The sequence below is a fragment of the Dipodomys ordii genome, unplaced genomic scaffold (genome assembly GCF_000151885.1).
Source record: "Dipodomys ordii isolate 6190 unplaced genomic scaffold, Dord_2.0 Scaffold219, whole genome shotgun sequence".
Classification (NCBI taxonomy): domain Eukaryota; kingdom Metazoa; phylum Chordata; class Mammalia; order Rodentia; family Heteromyidae; genus Dipodomys; species Dipodomys ordii.
In genome coordinates, this window is record NW_012267435.1 from 1,778,326 (window position 1) to 1,790,981 (window position 12,656).

Consider the following 12,656-nt stretch of genomic DNA (forward strand, 5'->3'; position numbering starts at 1 on the left):
CAATAAGCTACCCAAAAGATAGAAACAGAGCTGTCACTAAAAGGGTAGACTGCTAGATTTGAGCACATAAAAGCTCAGAGATAGCACCAATGCCTTGAATTCAAGCCCCAGAACAGTACCCCCACCTACGGTACCCTAGCTACTAATATCAACTCAAAATGAACACAAACAACTTAATGTAAGACCTGAAACTTGAAAACTACTACACGAAGGAGTAGGAAAAAGCTTTCTAAATAGAATTCCAGGGACCTAGAAAATAGGAAAGAGAATTTACAAATGAGATTACATTAAGGGGAAAAGTTTCTGCACAGTGGAAGACTGAGTTACTTAGCTAAAAAGGCAGTTGGCAGAATGGGGTAAGATATTTGCCAGCTTATTCATTGACAAGGTTCTAATACCTAGAATATCCAAGGAGCTCAGAAAATGAAACCCTCAAAGTCTCAATAACCTAGAACTGAATAGAGAGTTGTTAGAGGAAAAAGCAACAATGAGAAATAAACACATGAAGAAATGCTAACTTATCTCTAGTCATGAAGAATATGCAAATCACAACACTGAGATTTCATCTTGCTCCAGTAAGAATGGGATCATCAAGAATATGAGCAATACCAAATGCTTGCAGGAATGGTGTGAAACTGAACTGTACTAAACTTTTTGTGGAAATGTAAACATTTCAACCATTGTGGAAGGCATTTTGGAGATTCTTCAATAAACTTAACACAGTAACATTTTTCCAGCTTAAAGCTAGTGCTCTATCACTTTAGTCTCAGCCTTCTGGCTGGTTAATTGAAGTAGGATTATAGGAGTGAGATACCTGCTTCTGGCTAGAAATAGACAGTCCTTGAACAATCAAATTACTACCCCTATGGTACTCTAGCTAGTAATATCAATTCAAAAAATTCTAATCCTGGTATTTATGCTAGTAAGAAGTATATCAGATATAGTAACATTCACATCAAATAATGGAAGCAAAATTATCATTTAGCATCAATATTCTGTACTCACACCATTTTTAATAGTGGCAAATTCCACATTACTAATATTCCCAGAAATTTTCATAACTGTCAACAAGATGTTCCATTTTGTAACACGTTTACTCTGGTTAGATGGAGTTTCAAATAGACATATTTAATTATACTTTGTTTAATCCTTTATAAACCATTGATTGCCTTTGGAAGTCTTTAAGAATGAAGGTTTTACAAAATACGATTTCCAGAACCATGTCCCTAGACATTGGGGTTGTAGACACACATGCTGCTAAATGCCAAAAAAATCTAATAAATAAAGCATAAATAAACTGCTCAGTGAACAGAGGTGGGGTAGGCTGGGAAGTGGGGCTCAGCTGCCCCTAATTAGCGCATGCGCAGCCTGACTGCATATCTGGGTGGAAGTCGTCTTCTGCAAGGAGGAATGTTTCCGGGTGGACGGTCAGAAACCGACGCTTGGTCGCCTGCGGTCAAAGCACGCCTGCGGTCAAAGCCACAGCACAGTGGGCCTTGGGCGGACGCAGCTATGAGGTTCAATGCCGAGATTGTGGACAAGCATTCCCTGGATGACTTTAAGAGTGAGCTGGGAGGACTGTGGGAGCCAGGGGGCCCTAAAGGAGGCAGTCTGGGCTGGGGAGGCCTTGAAGGAGGAAGAAGGTTGTTGGTGACAACCCCCCAACCCCGGCAGGGGGCAGCCCTAGCGGTGGGTGAGGCCTGCTTAAGTAGACACTGCTGGGAGAAAGGCTACAGTGGATGGAAGTTTCTGGAACTCTATACCCAGGAAGGCATGAAAGAGGAAGAGTAGGCTGGGGACGCTGCCCATGGAAGTTTCTGGAATTCCATTCCTCTCACGCAATTTCTCTCTCACTACACCAGTCGGCATGTTTTTTTTCTTCTTTTCTTTTCTCCTTTCTCTTTCTTTCTTTCTTTCTTTCTTTCTTTCTCTCTCACTCTTTCTTTTCTTCCTTCCTTCCTTCCTTTCTCTCTCTCTTTCTCTCTCTCCTTCCTTCCTTCCTTCCTTCCTTCCTTCCTTCCTTCCTTCCTTTCTTTCTTTCTCTTTCTTTCTTTTTCTTTCTTTCTTTTTTTTTTGTCGGTTCTGGGGCTTTAAGTCTTGGTCTGGGAGCTATCACACTGCCCCTGAGCTTTTTCCGCTCAAGGCTAGCCCTTTACCACCTTGAGCCACAGCCCCATTTCCGATTTTCTGGTGGATAATTGAAGAGTCTTAACAGACTTTCCTTCCGGAGCTGGCTTTGAAACGCGATCATCAGATCTCAGTCTCCTGAGTAGCTAGAATTACTCCCATGCCGGGAAATCTTTTTTTTTTAACTTTTTTTTAAATTGTCAAGGTGATGTACAGAGGAGTAATGAGCACATTTCTTGTCAACCTTGTTTCCCCTTCCCTCAAGTTTCTCCTACTTTCCCTCGCCTCCAACGCCCCCCCCCAGGTTGTACCGATCGGTTCCAACATATTGTCTTGTGTATATCACTGTTATATTGGTTCCCCCCCCTCCCCTGTCCTTTGTCTCACCATTCTGTTGTTTCCCTTCCTTTCCCTAATTCAGGTAAATGTATATATAATACCAGGGCACCAAAGTTAAATACAGTGACAACTGAGGATATACCGTAGGGGGAAGATAATGAGAAGTATAAGTTGTCATGTCGAAAACGAGCTTTCCAATGTTGGTGCGGGGGGGGGGCGGGAAGGATTGGGACTGGGGGGGAGGGGGGAGGCTGGGAAGGGATGTGAAGGATAAACAAAGGAGGAGGCTGCAATGCTTGGTAAGAAATGTACGCATTATCCTGCCCATGTAATTGTAACCCCTCTGTACAGTAGGTTCACAAATAAAATAAAATAAATTTTAAAAAAAGAATAAAAAAAAACTGACAATCTTTATCTCTGGTAGTCATTCCTTTGCAGGCAGACCCTATTTTCCCCTCAGCCCAGACTGTTGAAACTTGGGTGCCATACCTTTCTTCCAGTGTTGTGCCATGTATCCAGTGGTAATTAAGTTTCATGGATTGTATGATTTCCAGTTAAGGGCTTCCTTAAGCCTCAGTTTCTTTAATGAGCATGGATGGAAGGTGCTAAATTCCTTAAGTTTGTTGGGACACTAGATGACTTCAAAGTATTTTCCTGGGGATACTAAGCTGAGCTTTGCCGAACTCCAACTTTTGCAAGCTAAAATGCCCCTTAGGATAGGGAATGTGCGAATGAGTAACTTCTTTTACTCTTTGTTCTAGGAGTCATTAACATGTTAACCAACCTTGCCAAAGGATGCATCCTCCACATCTGCCCGGATAAACTGAACTTCATTCTTTTGGGGAGCCCAGAAAGTGGAGGGGCAAGCTTGTGGTGTGAGCTTCCACAGGTAAGCAGGAGCCTGAGCATCCCCATGCTCCACCTACTTCCCTTGAGCGTTCACATGTGCTTCTTTGCTTCCCATAGGAGAATTTTTTCAGCACATTTCAAATGCAAGGCATCTCTGCAGAGTATAATGAGATATATTTACAAGTACAATTGGAAAACATAACTCGAGTGGTGAACACTCCCCACAGTACTGAAACCTTGAGAATCAAGTTCATTAATAAATACTCTGGGATCCTCAAGTTCTGTATAAAGCAGGTGAGTAGAAGGAAAATGGTTTCTGTAATTTCTTGCAAGGGTCTTGGTTTGGAAGAAATGTAAGTAGTTGTGGGTCTGGTATTTTAATATTGTTGAAAATTAATTTTTAATGAAGACTCTGGTACATAAAATTTTCTCAGAGTTTGTTATTCATCCTTCTAATTTAAAAAATGTGATGAAAAATATGCATCTTGGATTTTGCCCTTTCTAAACAGTAAAACTCCCAGCATCTCTGTTTTCTTTAGTAGTAGAAAACAATTTCTGTTTGCACTTTTGAAATTTCATCCTACCTCATCTGCCTGAAGTTCATATTTCTTTCTCTTTTTAGCATGCATTTTAAAATAATATAATGAAATTATTTTTTTGCAATGGTTTGAGTGCATTTTTACATAATACCTTGAAAGTTAAGTAGCAATGAATAATGCCCAAAACTATTTGAGAGAGATAGTGGAGCTGTATCTTCCAAGCTAACATAATCATACACTGACCTTTCAGAAAAAGAAAACAATAAAGTATCAGTGAAAATATTTCTAAATAGTTGAATGGAACATTGAAAATATTTCATTCCTTTAAATTAAAAGTAAGATCTTTGTAAATGTACATTCTGAGTTATTAGATGTGGATATACATTTTAATAACCAATTCTGGAATTAATTTTTTAATCTGTGTATATTTAAATAATAAAAATCCCAAGTCAAACATACTCACTATGTATGTAAAAATATGTAGAGATATTAAATACATAAATGTACACAAATCCATAGAATCTGAGGACACAGAAGAAACTGATTAATACTATTCCTGGGGAAAATTATGACTTAACATGGTGATTAAAGCCTTCTGTGTATGGCCTGATCTAGTTTAGAATCAGATCACAAATGAACACCCTTCTCATTGGTTCTCTGATGATACACATTCTTCCTCAGTTTCCAGACTGGCAGTTTGGGGCCTGCTTATTGGAGTCTCTTTCCTTCACTCCAAAACCCCTCTTTGAACAGAATGCCTCTGTGATCCTTCCATTCTTACTTACATATTTAATGTATTTTATTTCACAAGTATTGTATTTGGGCTTAATATGTTGGGAAAAGAGGACATCATTTTCATCTTTTTTTCTGAATTTTTTGCACTAAGGAAGTTCTTAGAGGAAATCAGAGAAATCCATGTGAAATTAAATTTCTTACAATTTCTTAAGGACAAGCAAGGTGGTTCTTTGGTCTGTGGGCCTAATAAAAAAATCAAAGAAAAAACTAAGCATAGTTTATCCTTTCAGCAGTTTAGAAATCACCACAATGTTGATCTTTTGCACAAACATGATCTCTGGGTTTTCCTGAGCATAGCTCATTTGCTTTTCCATCTCACAGATTTGTATGTCATTCCCTTCCCTGCTTCAAGGCTGCTAACCAATCCCATCTTCCCATGGCTCTCTGCTTCTCTAGTTCTTGTGTCATGCTTTCACATAGTTCATTCTTGCTCTCATTGAATAGCAACCACCCCCTCCCTCAGCCTGGTTTCTGCTGTGTTTTCTTCAGTGCTCTAATGAGTGTCTTACACATTGTGTCTGCTATTTTTATTACTATTTTCCTTCCTTCCACTGGAACATCCAGGACCTTTTTGTCTTATTCAGTACAGTTACCAGCTCCTCACATCCCAGAGTGGAATAGACAAAATATCAATATGTGTTGAGTAGATTCTGAGTTAGTGAATTGAGAACATACCACTTAGACATGGTATTTCAATTTTTTGCCTTCATTTCATTGGTTTTGGTTTTGTTACATATTGACAACATCAAATATTTTAACTTTTCATGGCAGTTACCTGAATCAAACAGGAGTCGCACAATGACATATTACTTCCCCATAGTGGTTATCCCTACAAATTTTTGGATTGAACTACAAGAACCCATAGTTCCAGACTTGGATGTAAGTGATACCTGAAATTCTGTTGTTTAATGACATTTAAGGGAAGATAAGAATACCCTGGTTGTGGCCTTTCAGAATATTTTATTGAAAAAATTTTTCTGAAAAGAACATAATATTCATATTTAATGAATATTCTAGGAAACGAAATCTGAATATTTGTCTTTTGTTATTTATGTGTCACCTTTAAGCACCGTTATAAAGAATAGAAATTTAATAATCTGGACACATACAAAATGGAATAGCTTTCTCAGTAAGCTGGTGTTTATTAGGACTTTTGGGGCTAGGTACCAATTTGGAAATTATAGGACTTAATGCTAGGATGTATAAACAGAGCCATTTGATAACAGAATTTGAGTGAAATGTCCTGCTTGGGAAAAACAGAACTACTGAAAATAAACATCATGCTAAAATGTCCTCTACCTCTACCTCACAATTTGTTTAAGAGGAAATAAAAACTATGCAGTAAATAAAGTGTTTACTTGACTTTCACTAGAAGACATCTACACTGAATTGTAAAAGGCCAACATTTTCCTCCCATGCTAGTACTGGGGCTTAAACTTTTTTCTGCTTTACCATTTGAACCACATCTCCATTTCTCATTTTCTGCTGGGTAATTGGAGATAAGTGGGTAGTGGGACTGTCTGCATAAACTGATTAAGAACTGGGATCCTCAGATCTCAGCTTTCTTGGTGATTAAGATTAACAGCATGAGATATCACTGACTGTGTGAAAAGCCAGCAATTTGTGAAGCAGTTTTAGCAACACATTCTCAGTAATTGCTTGCTTTATTTTTGCACTGAATGTGAAAATAAGGCCCTGATTTCTTGTCTAGAAATCTTCCTCAGAGGAAGGTTTTCTGTTAGTACTTGGACTCATTTTTTTTGAGTTTGTGTATGGGTGTCTTATCTAAAATGATGTAGCCCATATTAAATTTTAAAAAGGCCTTTGGTTTGGTATTGCATAGGTCACTACAGACAAGCATTTGTTTTTTAATTATTCTTGAACATTTGTAAGCTAGTGAAATTACAAAAGTACCTTTCATATATTAAAAAGAATTTTGTTCAAAAATTGTAATCAGTGTCTTCAGAATTCTTAACCTTGTAAAGTCATTTTTAGAACATACTAATACTTTTAATACTGGTGATTTCTCTTATTTATATTATAGGTTAGCATTTATTTACCAGTCTTGAAGACTCTGAAGAATTTTGTGGAAAAAATGAAACACATCAATAATCACATTGTAAGTTATGAAGGAAAGGAAAAAGGATTGACTGAGGTCTAGCTTGCTTGGGTTGCTTTTATGTGACGGCAGCTTCTTGTGAATGAAGGTGTTCGTGCTATACCAAAGGTGTGAGCTCAGCCCAGGTCCTGGTCTTCTGAATAGGTCCCAGGGGATGCCAAAGATGCAGGGATGAAGAGTAGATACTTATTGGAGAGAAGTGAGGAAAACTTGGTGGCTCAGTCTCCTCCTCAACTGTACTGTGTGCACTCGAAAAAGGAGGGAAAAACACTGCAGCTGTTCCATCCCGAGAGCACCTGAGACCTTTCTGAATCTGGAAATATAATTTTCCAACACAAAAGTATATTTTAAATAAGTAATTTGTTAAATGTATAACTATGACAGAGAGTTTGGTACTCTTCTAGAAATAAAAGTCTACATTTGTGTATAGAATATTGGAAGGTTTCTGAGTGTGCAGTAGTTGCTATTATTGTTTATTTTTAATACATTTTTATTTTAAAAATACTGTACAGGGGAGTGACAGTTACATGAGTACATTTCCTATCAAGCATTATTACCTCCTCCTTTGTTTTTCCCCTACCATTCCTTCCCTCCCACCTCCACAACTGCACTCCCCCCTCACCCCACCCCTGCCTAATTGTAAAGTTTGTTTTTCAACATAGTGTCTTGTAAATCTCATTGTTACAATGGGTCAACCTGTATTCCTATTTAAACATTTTGTTTTTTCCCTTCCCTTCCACAAATTAGAGAAGTGTATATACAAGATGCAGAGCATTGACATCAAATATAGTGAAAACAGGGATTATACTGTGGGGAAGAACATACAAAGAAACAAAAATCACATGGTACCTTATAAATATGTTAGAAACAATAGAAAGAAAGGAAAAACCACTTGTGTCCTTATCTTGGAGTTCATTTCACTTATCATCATCTTATCTGGTCATTGTACATAGCTTTTGATCTTTTCTGCTGCTCCCACATATATACTAGTTATTGCAAATAAGGGAAACCATTCATCTCCTGCAGGGCATCTGGGTTGGTTCCATATCTTAGCTATGGTAAATAATGCTGCAATAAACATAGTGGTGCTGGTAGCTTTAGTATGGTTTTGTTTGAGATCATTTGGGTAAATGCCCAAAAGTGAGATTGCTGGGTCATAGGGGAGCTCTATGTGGAGTCTTTTGAGGAACTTCCATACTGCTTTCCAAAGTGGTTGAACAAGTTTACACTCCCACCAACAATGAAGTAAGGTTCCCTTCTGTCCACATCCCTTCCAGCATCTGTTGTTGTTAAAGTTCTTGATTATAGCCATTCTAACTGGGGTGAGATGGAATCTCAATATTTTGTTTTAAATAAGTTTTTTAGTGAGAAAATACCATACAGAGGAGTCACAATTACACAAGCAAGGTAATGAGTACATTTCTTATCAAGCATTGTTGCCTCCTCCTTTGTGTTTCCCCTACAGTCCCTGCCCTCCCATCTCCACGGCTACACTCCCCGCCCCCAGCCAAAGTTTTAAAGTTCGTTTTTTCAACATAGTGTCTTGTACATCTCCTTGTTGCAATAGGTCCACCAGTATCCCTATTTACTCAATTTGTTTTTTCCTTTCCACTCACCAAATTATACCAACATCAAATAAAGTGAACACAGGGGATATAACGTGGGGGAGGGACATACAAAGTAACAAATAAATCACCTTATATGTTAGAAACAATAGCAAGAAAGAAAAAATCACTTGTGTCCTTATCTTGGGGTTCATTTCGCCTAACATCATCTTATCTGAACTTTTCTGCTTGTTGCGGACACATACTAGTTATTGCAAATAAGGGAAACTATGAGACCTATGTTTCTTTGTGCCTGGCTTACTTCACTTAATATAATTTTTCCAAGTCTTTCCATTTCCTAACAAATGGTGCAATGTCATTCTTTCTGATGGAGGCATATAATTCCATTGTGTATATATACCAGATTTTCTTGATCCATTCATCTACTGATTGGTTCTATATCTTAGCTATGGTAAATAATGCTGCAATAAACATAGTTGTGCTGGTAGCTTTAGGGTGGTCTTGTTTGTGATCATTTGGGCAAATGCCCAAAAGTGGGATTGCTGGGCCATAAGGGAGCTCTATGTGGAGTCTTTTGAGGATCCTCCATACTGCTTTCCAAAGTGGTTGAATAAGTTTACATTCCCACATCCCCTTTTGGCCACATCCTCTCCAGCATTTGTTGTTATTAAATTTCTTGATTATAGCCATTCTAACTGGGGTGAGGTGGTATCTCAATTTTGTTTTGATTTGCCTTTATTTTATGGCTAGAGAAGTTGAACATTTTTTCATATTTCTATTGGCTATTCCTATTTCCTCTTCAGAGAAGTTTCTCTTTATGTCTTTAGCCCACTTATTTACTGGGCACTTATCTAGGGTACTTTTCAGTCACAGTCCATTACTGAAATTCTTTCAGAAGTTTTAGAAGGTGGTTTCATTGTCGATTTGGTAATGGACCAAGATAAATTTTTAGCTTCATAATTTCTTTACACTGTGAATACACCAATTATAAAGGCACTCAGAATCTTTTGGAGTCACCTAACTGGCACTTTTGAAGAATCATTATTTCTTTTCCCTTTTTGTAACCATCCTTCCCTGAACTCCAAGTGTATCTGGCCTGCTCACTGGGCACCCTTTCTTGGCTCTGTGCCTAAGCAGTGCCTCATGGTATAAGGGAGCTCTGATCACTCTGCCCATGCCTACAGAGCACTCATCTGTCTCACAGTCTCCAAGGAAGAAGCCTTCCACTCCTGTGGTTCACATTTTTCTGCTGAGTTTTGCACTGGGAACATTCTCTCTGCCTGTGTTGGATTTGAGAGATTTCTGAGTTGCGAGTTTCCATGTGTTATCTTCCCTTTCTTCTTGACACAGCTCTATCTTGGTGGCTTCTGAGGGTTGTAGGTCTGACAGGAGTACCTTTTCAATTGGCTTGAGGAGACTGATCCATATATTTTTCTATTTTGTGTTTCTTTTTTATTTTAAGACCCTTTTATAATACTTAATTTCTAGATTATTGAAGCAAACCAAAATGGAGAATTGAACCTGAAGATGGAAAATGAATTAGTAAGTGTAACCACTTATTTTCAAGATCTTGGAAATCCTCCTTTAGGTAAGTTTTATTATGGCTTATTTTTAAAATTATTTCATTTTTTATTTTTGTCAGTCATAGTCTTAAATTCAGGGCCTGGGCACTGTCTCTAAACTTTTGTGCTCATGAATGGCACTCTACTACTTTGAGTCATAGTGCCACTTCTGGTTTTTTGGTGATTAATTGAAAATAAAAGTCTCACAGGGACTTTTTCCATGAGCTAGCTTTGAACTTCAATCCTCATATCTCAGCCTCCTGAATAGCTAGAAATGCAGGCATGAGCCACCAGTGCCCAGTTCATTTTGATAGTTTCAATGAACACAAAATGAGACGTTATTCTGTTTCTTTATCAGAAGCTGAAAGGCCAATTTCTTTTTCCATTCACTTACGTATGAGAAGTCTTGCCTTAACTATATATCTATCTATATCTATCTATCTATCTATCTATCTATATATATATATAAGCATATAAATCTGTAGGGATTACCAAGTACAATTTTCTTTGACATAGAGATGGAATTGAGGCCTTTGTCAAGTCCCAGTAGATGAATCTGAGGTCTATTTTAAGTAAAGATCCATTGCACATATTACTCAATTATAATTAGGTTGAATATAACAAATGTGTATTTAATGAGTGGTGACATTTTCAAACTCAGTATTCTGAAGGCAGGAGTAAGGTCAATCAGTTATTTAGGTAGCTGTGTGTTGTCTCTCTGGGCTTCCTGTTATATAAAAAAATTGCTTAAAATTATATTACTCAGCTCTTGAAAATGATTCTCAAGACAGACACCTAGAAGAGATGGCTGAGATGCACATAAATATCTATCAGCTACTCCATTTCCTTGGAGGAGTGCAAGATAATCCTACAAAGGCCATATTCAGTAAGTTTGCTTCACTGTATTTTTTGTCAGTCATGGGGCTTGAACTCTGGGCCTGGGCACTGTCCCTGAGCTCTTCAGCGCAAGGTGAGTGCTCTATCACTTTGAACCATGATTTTCAGGTCTCAGCATCCTGAGTAGCTAGGATTACAGGTGTGAGCCACCATCACCTGGCTCTTCACTGTATTCTTTTGCATATATCAGAGAAGTAAGTTTCCAATAGTCAAATATTGCATTGAGTTTCATAAATACAAAATAAGAAGTTTTGAGTACCACATCTTTCTTGAGCAGTCTTTTAAAGTTTTCTGAATTCAGAATTTCTTAGACATGGCAACAGAGGAGCAAACTTGGGGTGCTTGATAAGTAATTGAGAGGCACTAGCCACTACCCCTGGTTGTCAAAGAGCTGCCTCACTTTACTGTAGTGATTTAACTCTACCTTCAGAGATGCTGAGAAGAGGAGAGCTAGATCATCCATGCTTTCCAGGTTTGTCAGACTCTGCACACTCAGATTCAGACAGTTTTGCTTAGGTCTGATTCTGCTTTTGAGGTCATACCTATTTTTGTTCACATTTGGCTTGAGCTCACTGCCTAAATCTCCTGTTTGGGCTCTGATTCATAAAGCTTATAACCCCAGTCTGCTTTGGTCATCAATCTGAGGTCAACACATGCCCTGGCCTTGCCATCTACAGACTACCCTTGAGCAAGACATCTTGTCAGGAGCTTTCCAAGGTGCTTTTAGTCTCTTTCTCCAAAGCCCATGCAACCTGAAGGAAACTGACCAAGTATTTTGATGTCTTCTCTCTGTGGGGTGGCTCTGCAGGTAATTTTGTACCAATCAGTGAGCCAAACTGAGGAGAATGGTCTGAAATTGCAGCTCAGTACTTTAGTACACCATGGAGTAAAAGGAGAATCTTGTTGGCTATGTGGACTATCAGCCTTTCTCTAAGAAAGAGACAAAGAGAAAGCACGGAAGGTAACAGAGAGGAGAGACCAGGGAAGGGCCATTGTGTCAGGACTTGGACAGTGTTAGATGGGCATGTGCCTATATGCAAGGTCTCAGGTGCACTGCACTCTTCTCTATACACTTCCATCTTGCACTGGCAAAGCATAGCGATTTGGGGAAATGTGTTTTCCCAGGGAGCTTGTTTTCTATATGCCTTTGGCTGCTTCAGTCATCTTCTTGCATTCTTCCTCTGGGAGTTGGCAGTTCTCTGTTATGTGAATTCTTCAGTGACCAAGCAAAGTACTTATTATCACTCTGGTTCCATAGTGGCAATACTGTTCTGATGGGTGGAATTCATATATGTATGTCACAATGGGTCTTTAAATTCGTGATTTTTTCTTCTCTGCAGACATGGTGAGGAACAGAATTTCTTATTTTGAATTCCTTTATGAAATTTTCTCTGTCAAGTATTTCATCCCGGCCTTACACTAACAAAGTCTCACAAAGTTTGTGAGGGCAGCCATCTGTCATGGCGGGAAAGGCTGTGCCCTGATGTATTCTTCCTCATATGACTTCACAGCACCAATGAGCTCTGTAGCATATTTCTTTTTCCTTTTAAGTGTTCTTATTACAAATTAAATTAATTAATTAAACAGTTGGATAAACATGAAAATTTGAGGTTACTCATGTCTGGGATTTTTGTGGTGTTCTGTGGTGTTCTTGTTTTACAGCATGAAGAATAGCTAGCTAGAATTTTCAAACCTTATTTTCCTTTGTGCCAGTTGTGATATGAATTGTTTCACTTTGCTGGAGTCTAGGTTGTCATTTATTCTATGTGTGGAAACCCTGAAAATGTGTGTTCCCTTTGACTTAATCCTCCTGAGCAAAGAGTATAATCAGAGCTTGTCTAGTGCCTTTTATGGAAAAAAAACA

General features: G+C 38.4%; 1 protein-coding gene across 1 annotated transcript; it reads left to right on the plus strand.

Annotated features, from left to right (window-relative positions):
• Window positions 1–1,807: 1,807 nt before the first annotated feature.
• LOC106000472 (checkpoint protein HUS1-like) lies at window positions 1,808–12,215 on the plus strand. The gene is made up of 8 exons (XM_013035744.1): window positions 1,808–1,865; window positions 3,228–3,355; window positions 3,433–3,609; window positions 5,421–5,528; window positions 6,694–6,768; window positions 9,822–9,921; window positions 10,662–10,781; window positions 12,133–12,215. The coding sequence occupies exons 1-8, from the start codon at window positions 1,808–1,810 to the stop codon at window positions 12,213–12,215; spliced, it is 849 nt and encodes a 282-aa protein (XP_012891198.1).
• The last annotated feature ends 441 nt before the right edge of the window (window positions 12,216–12,656 follow it).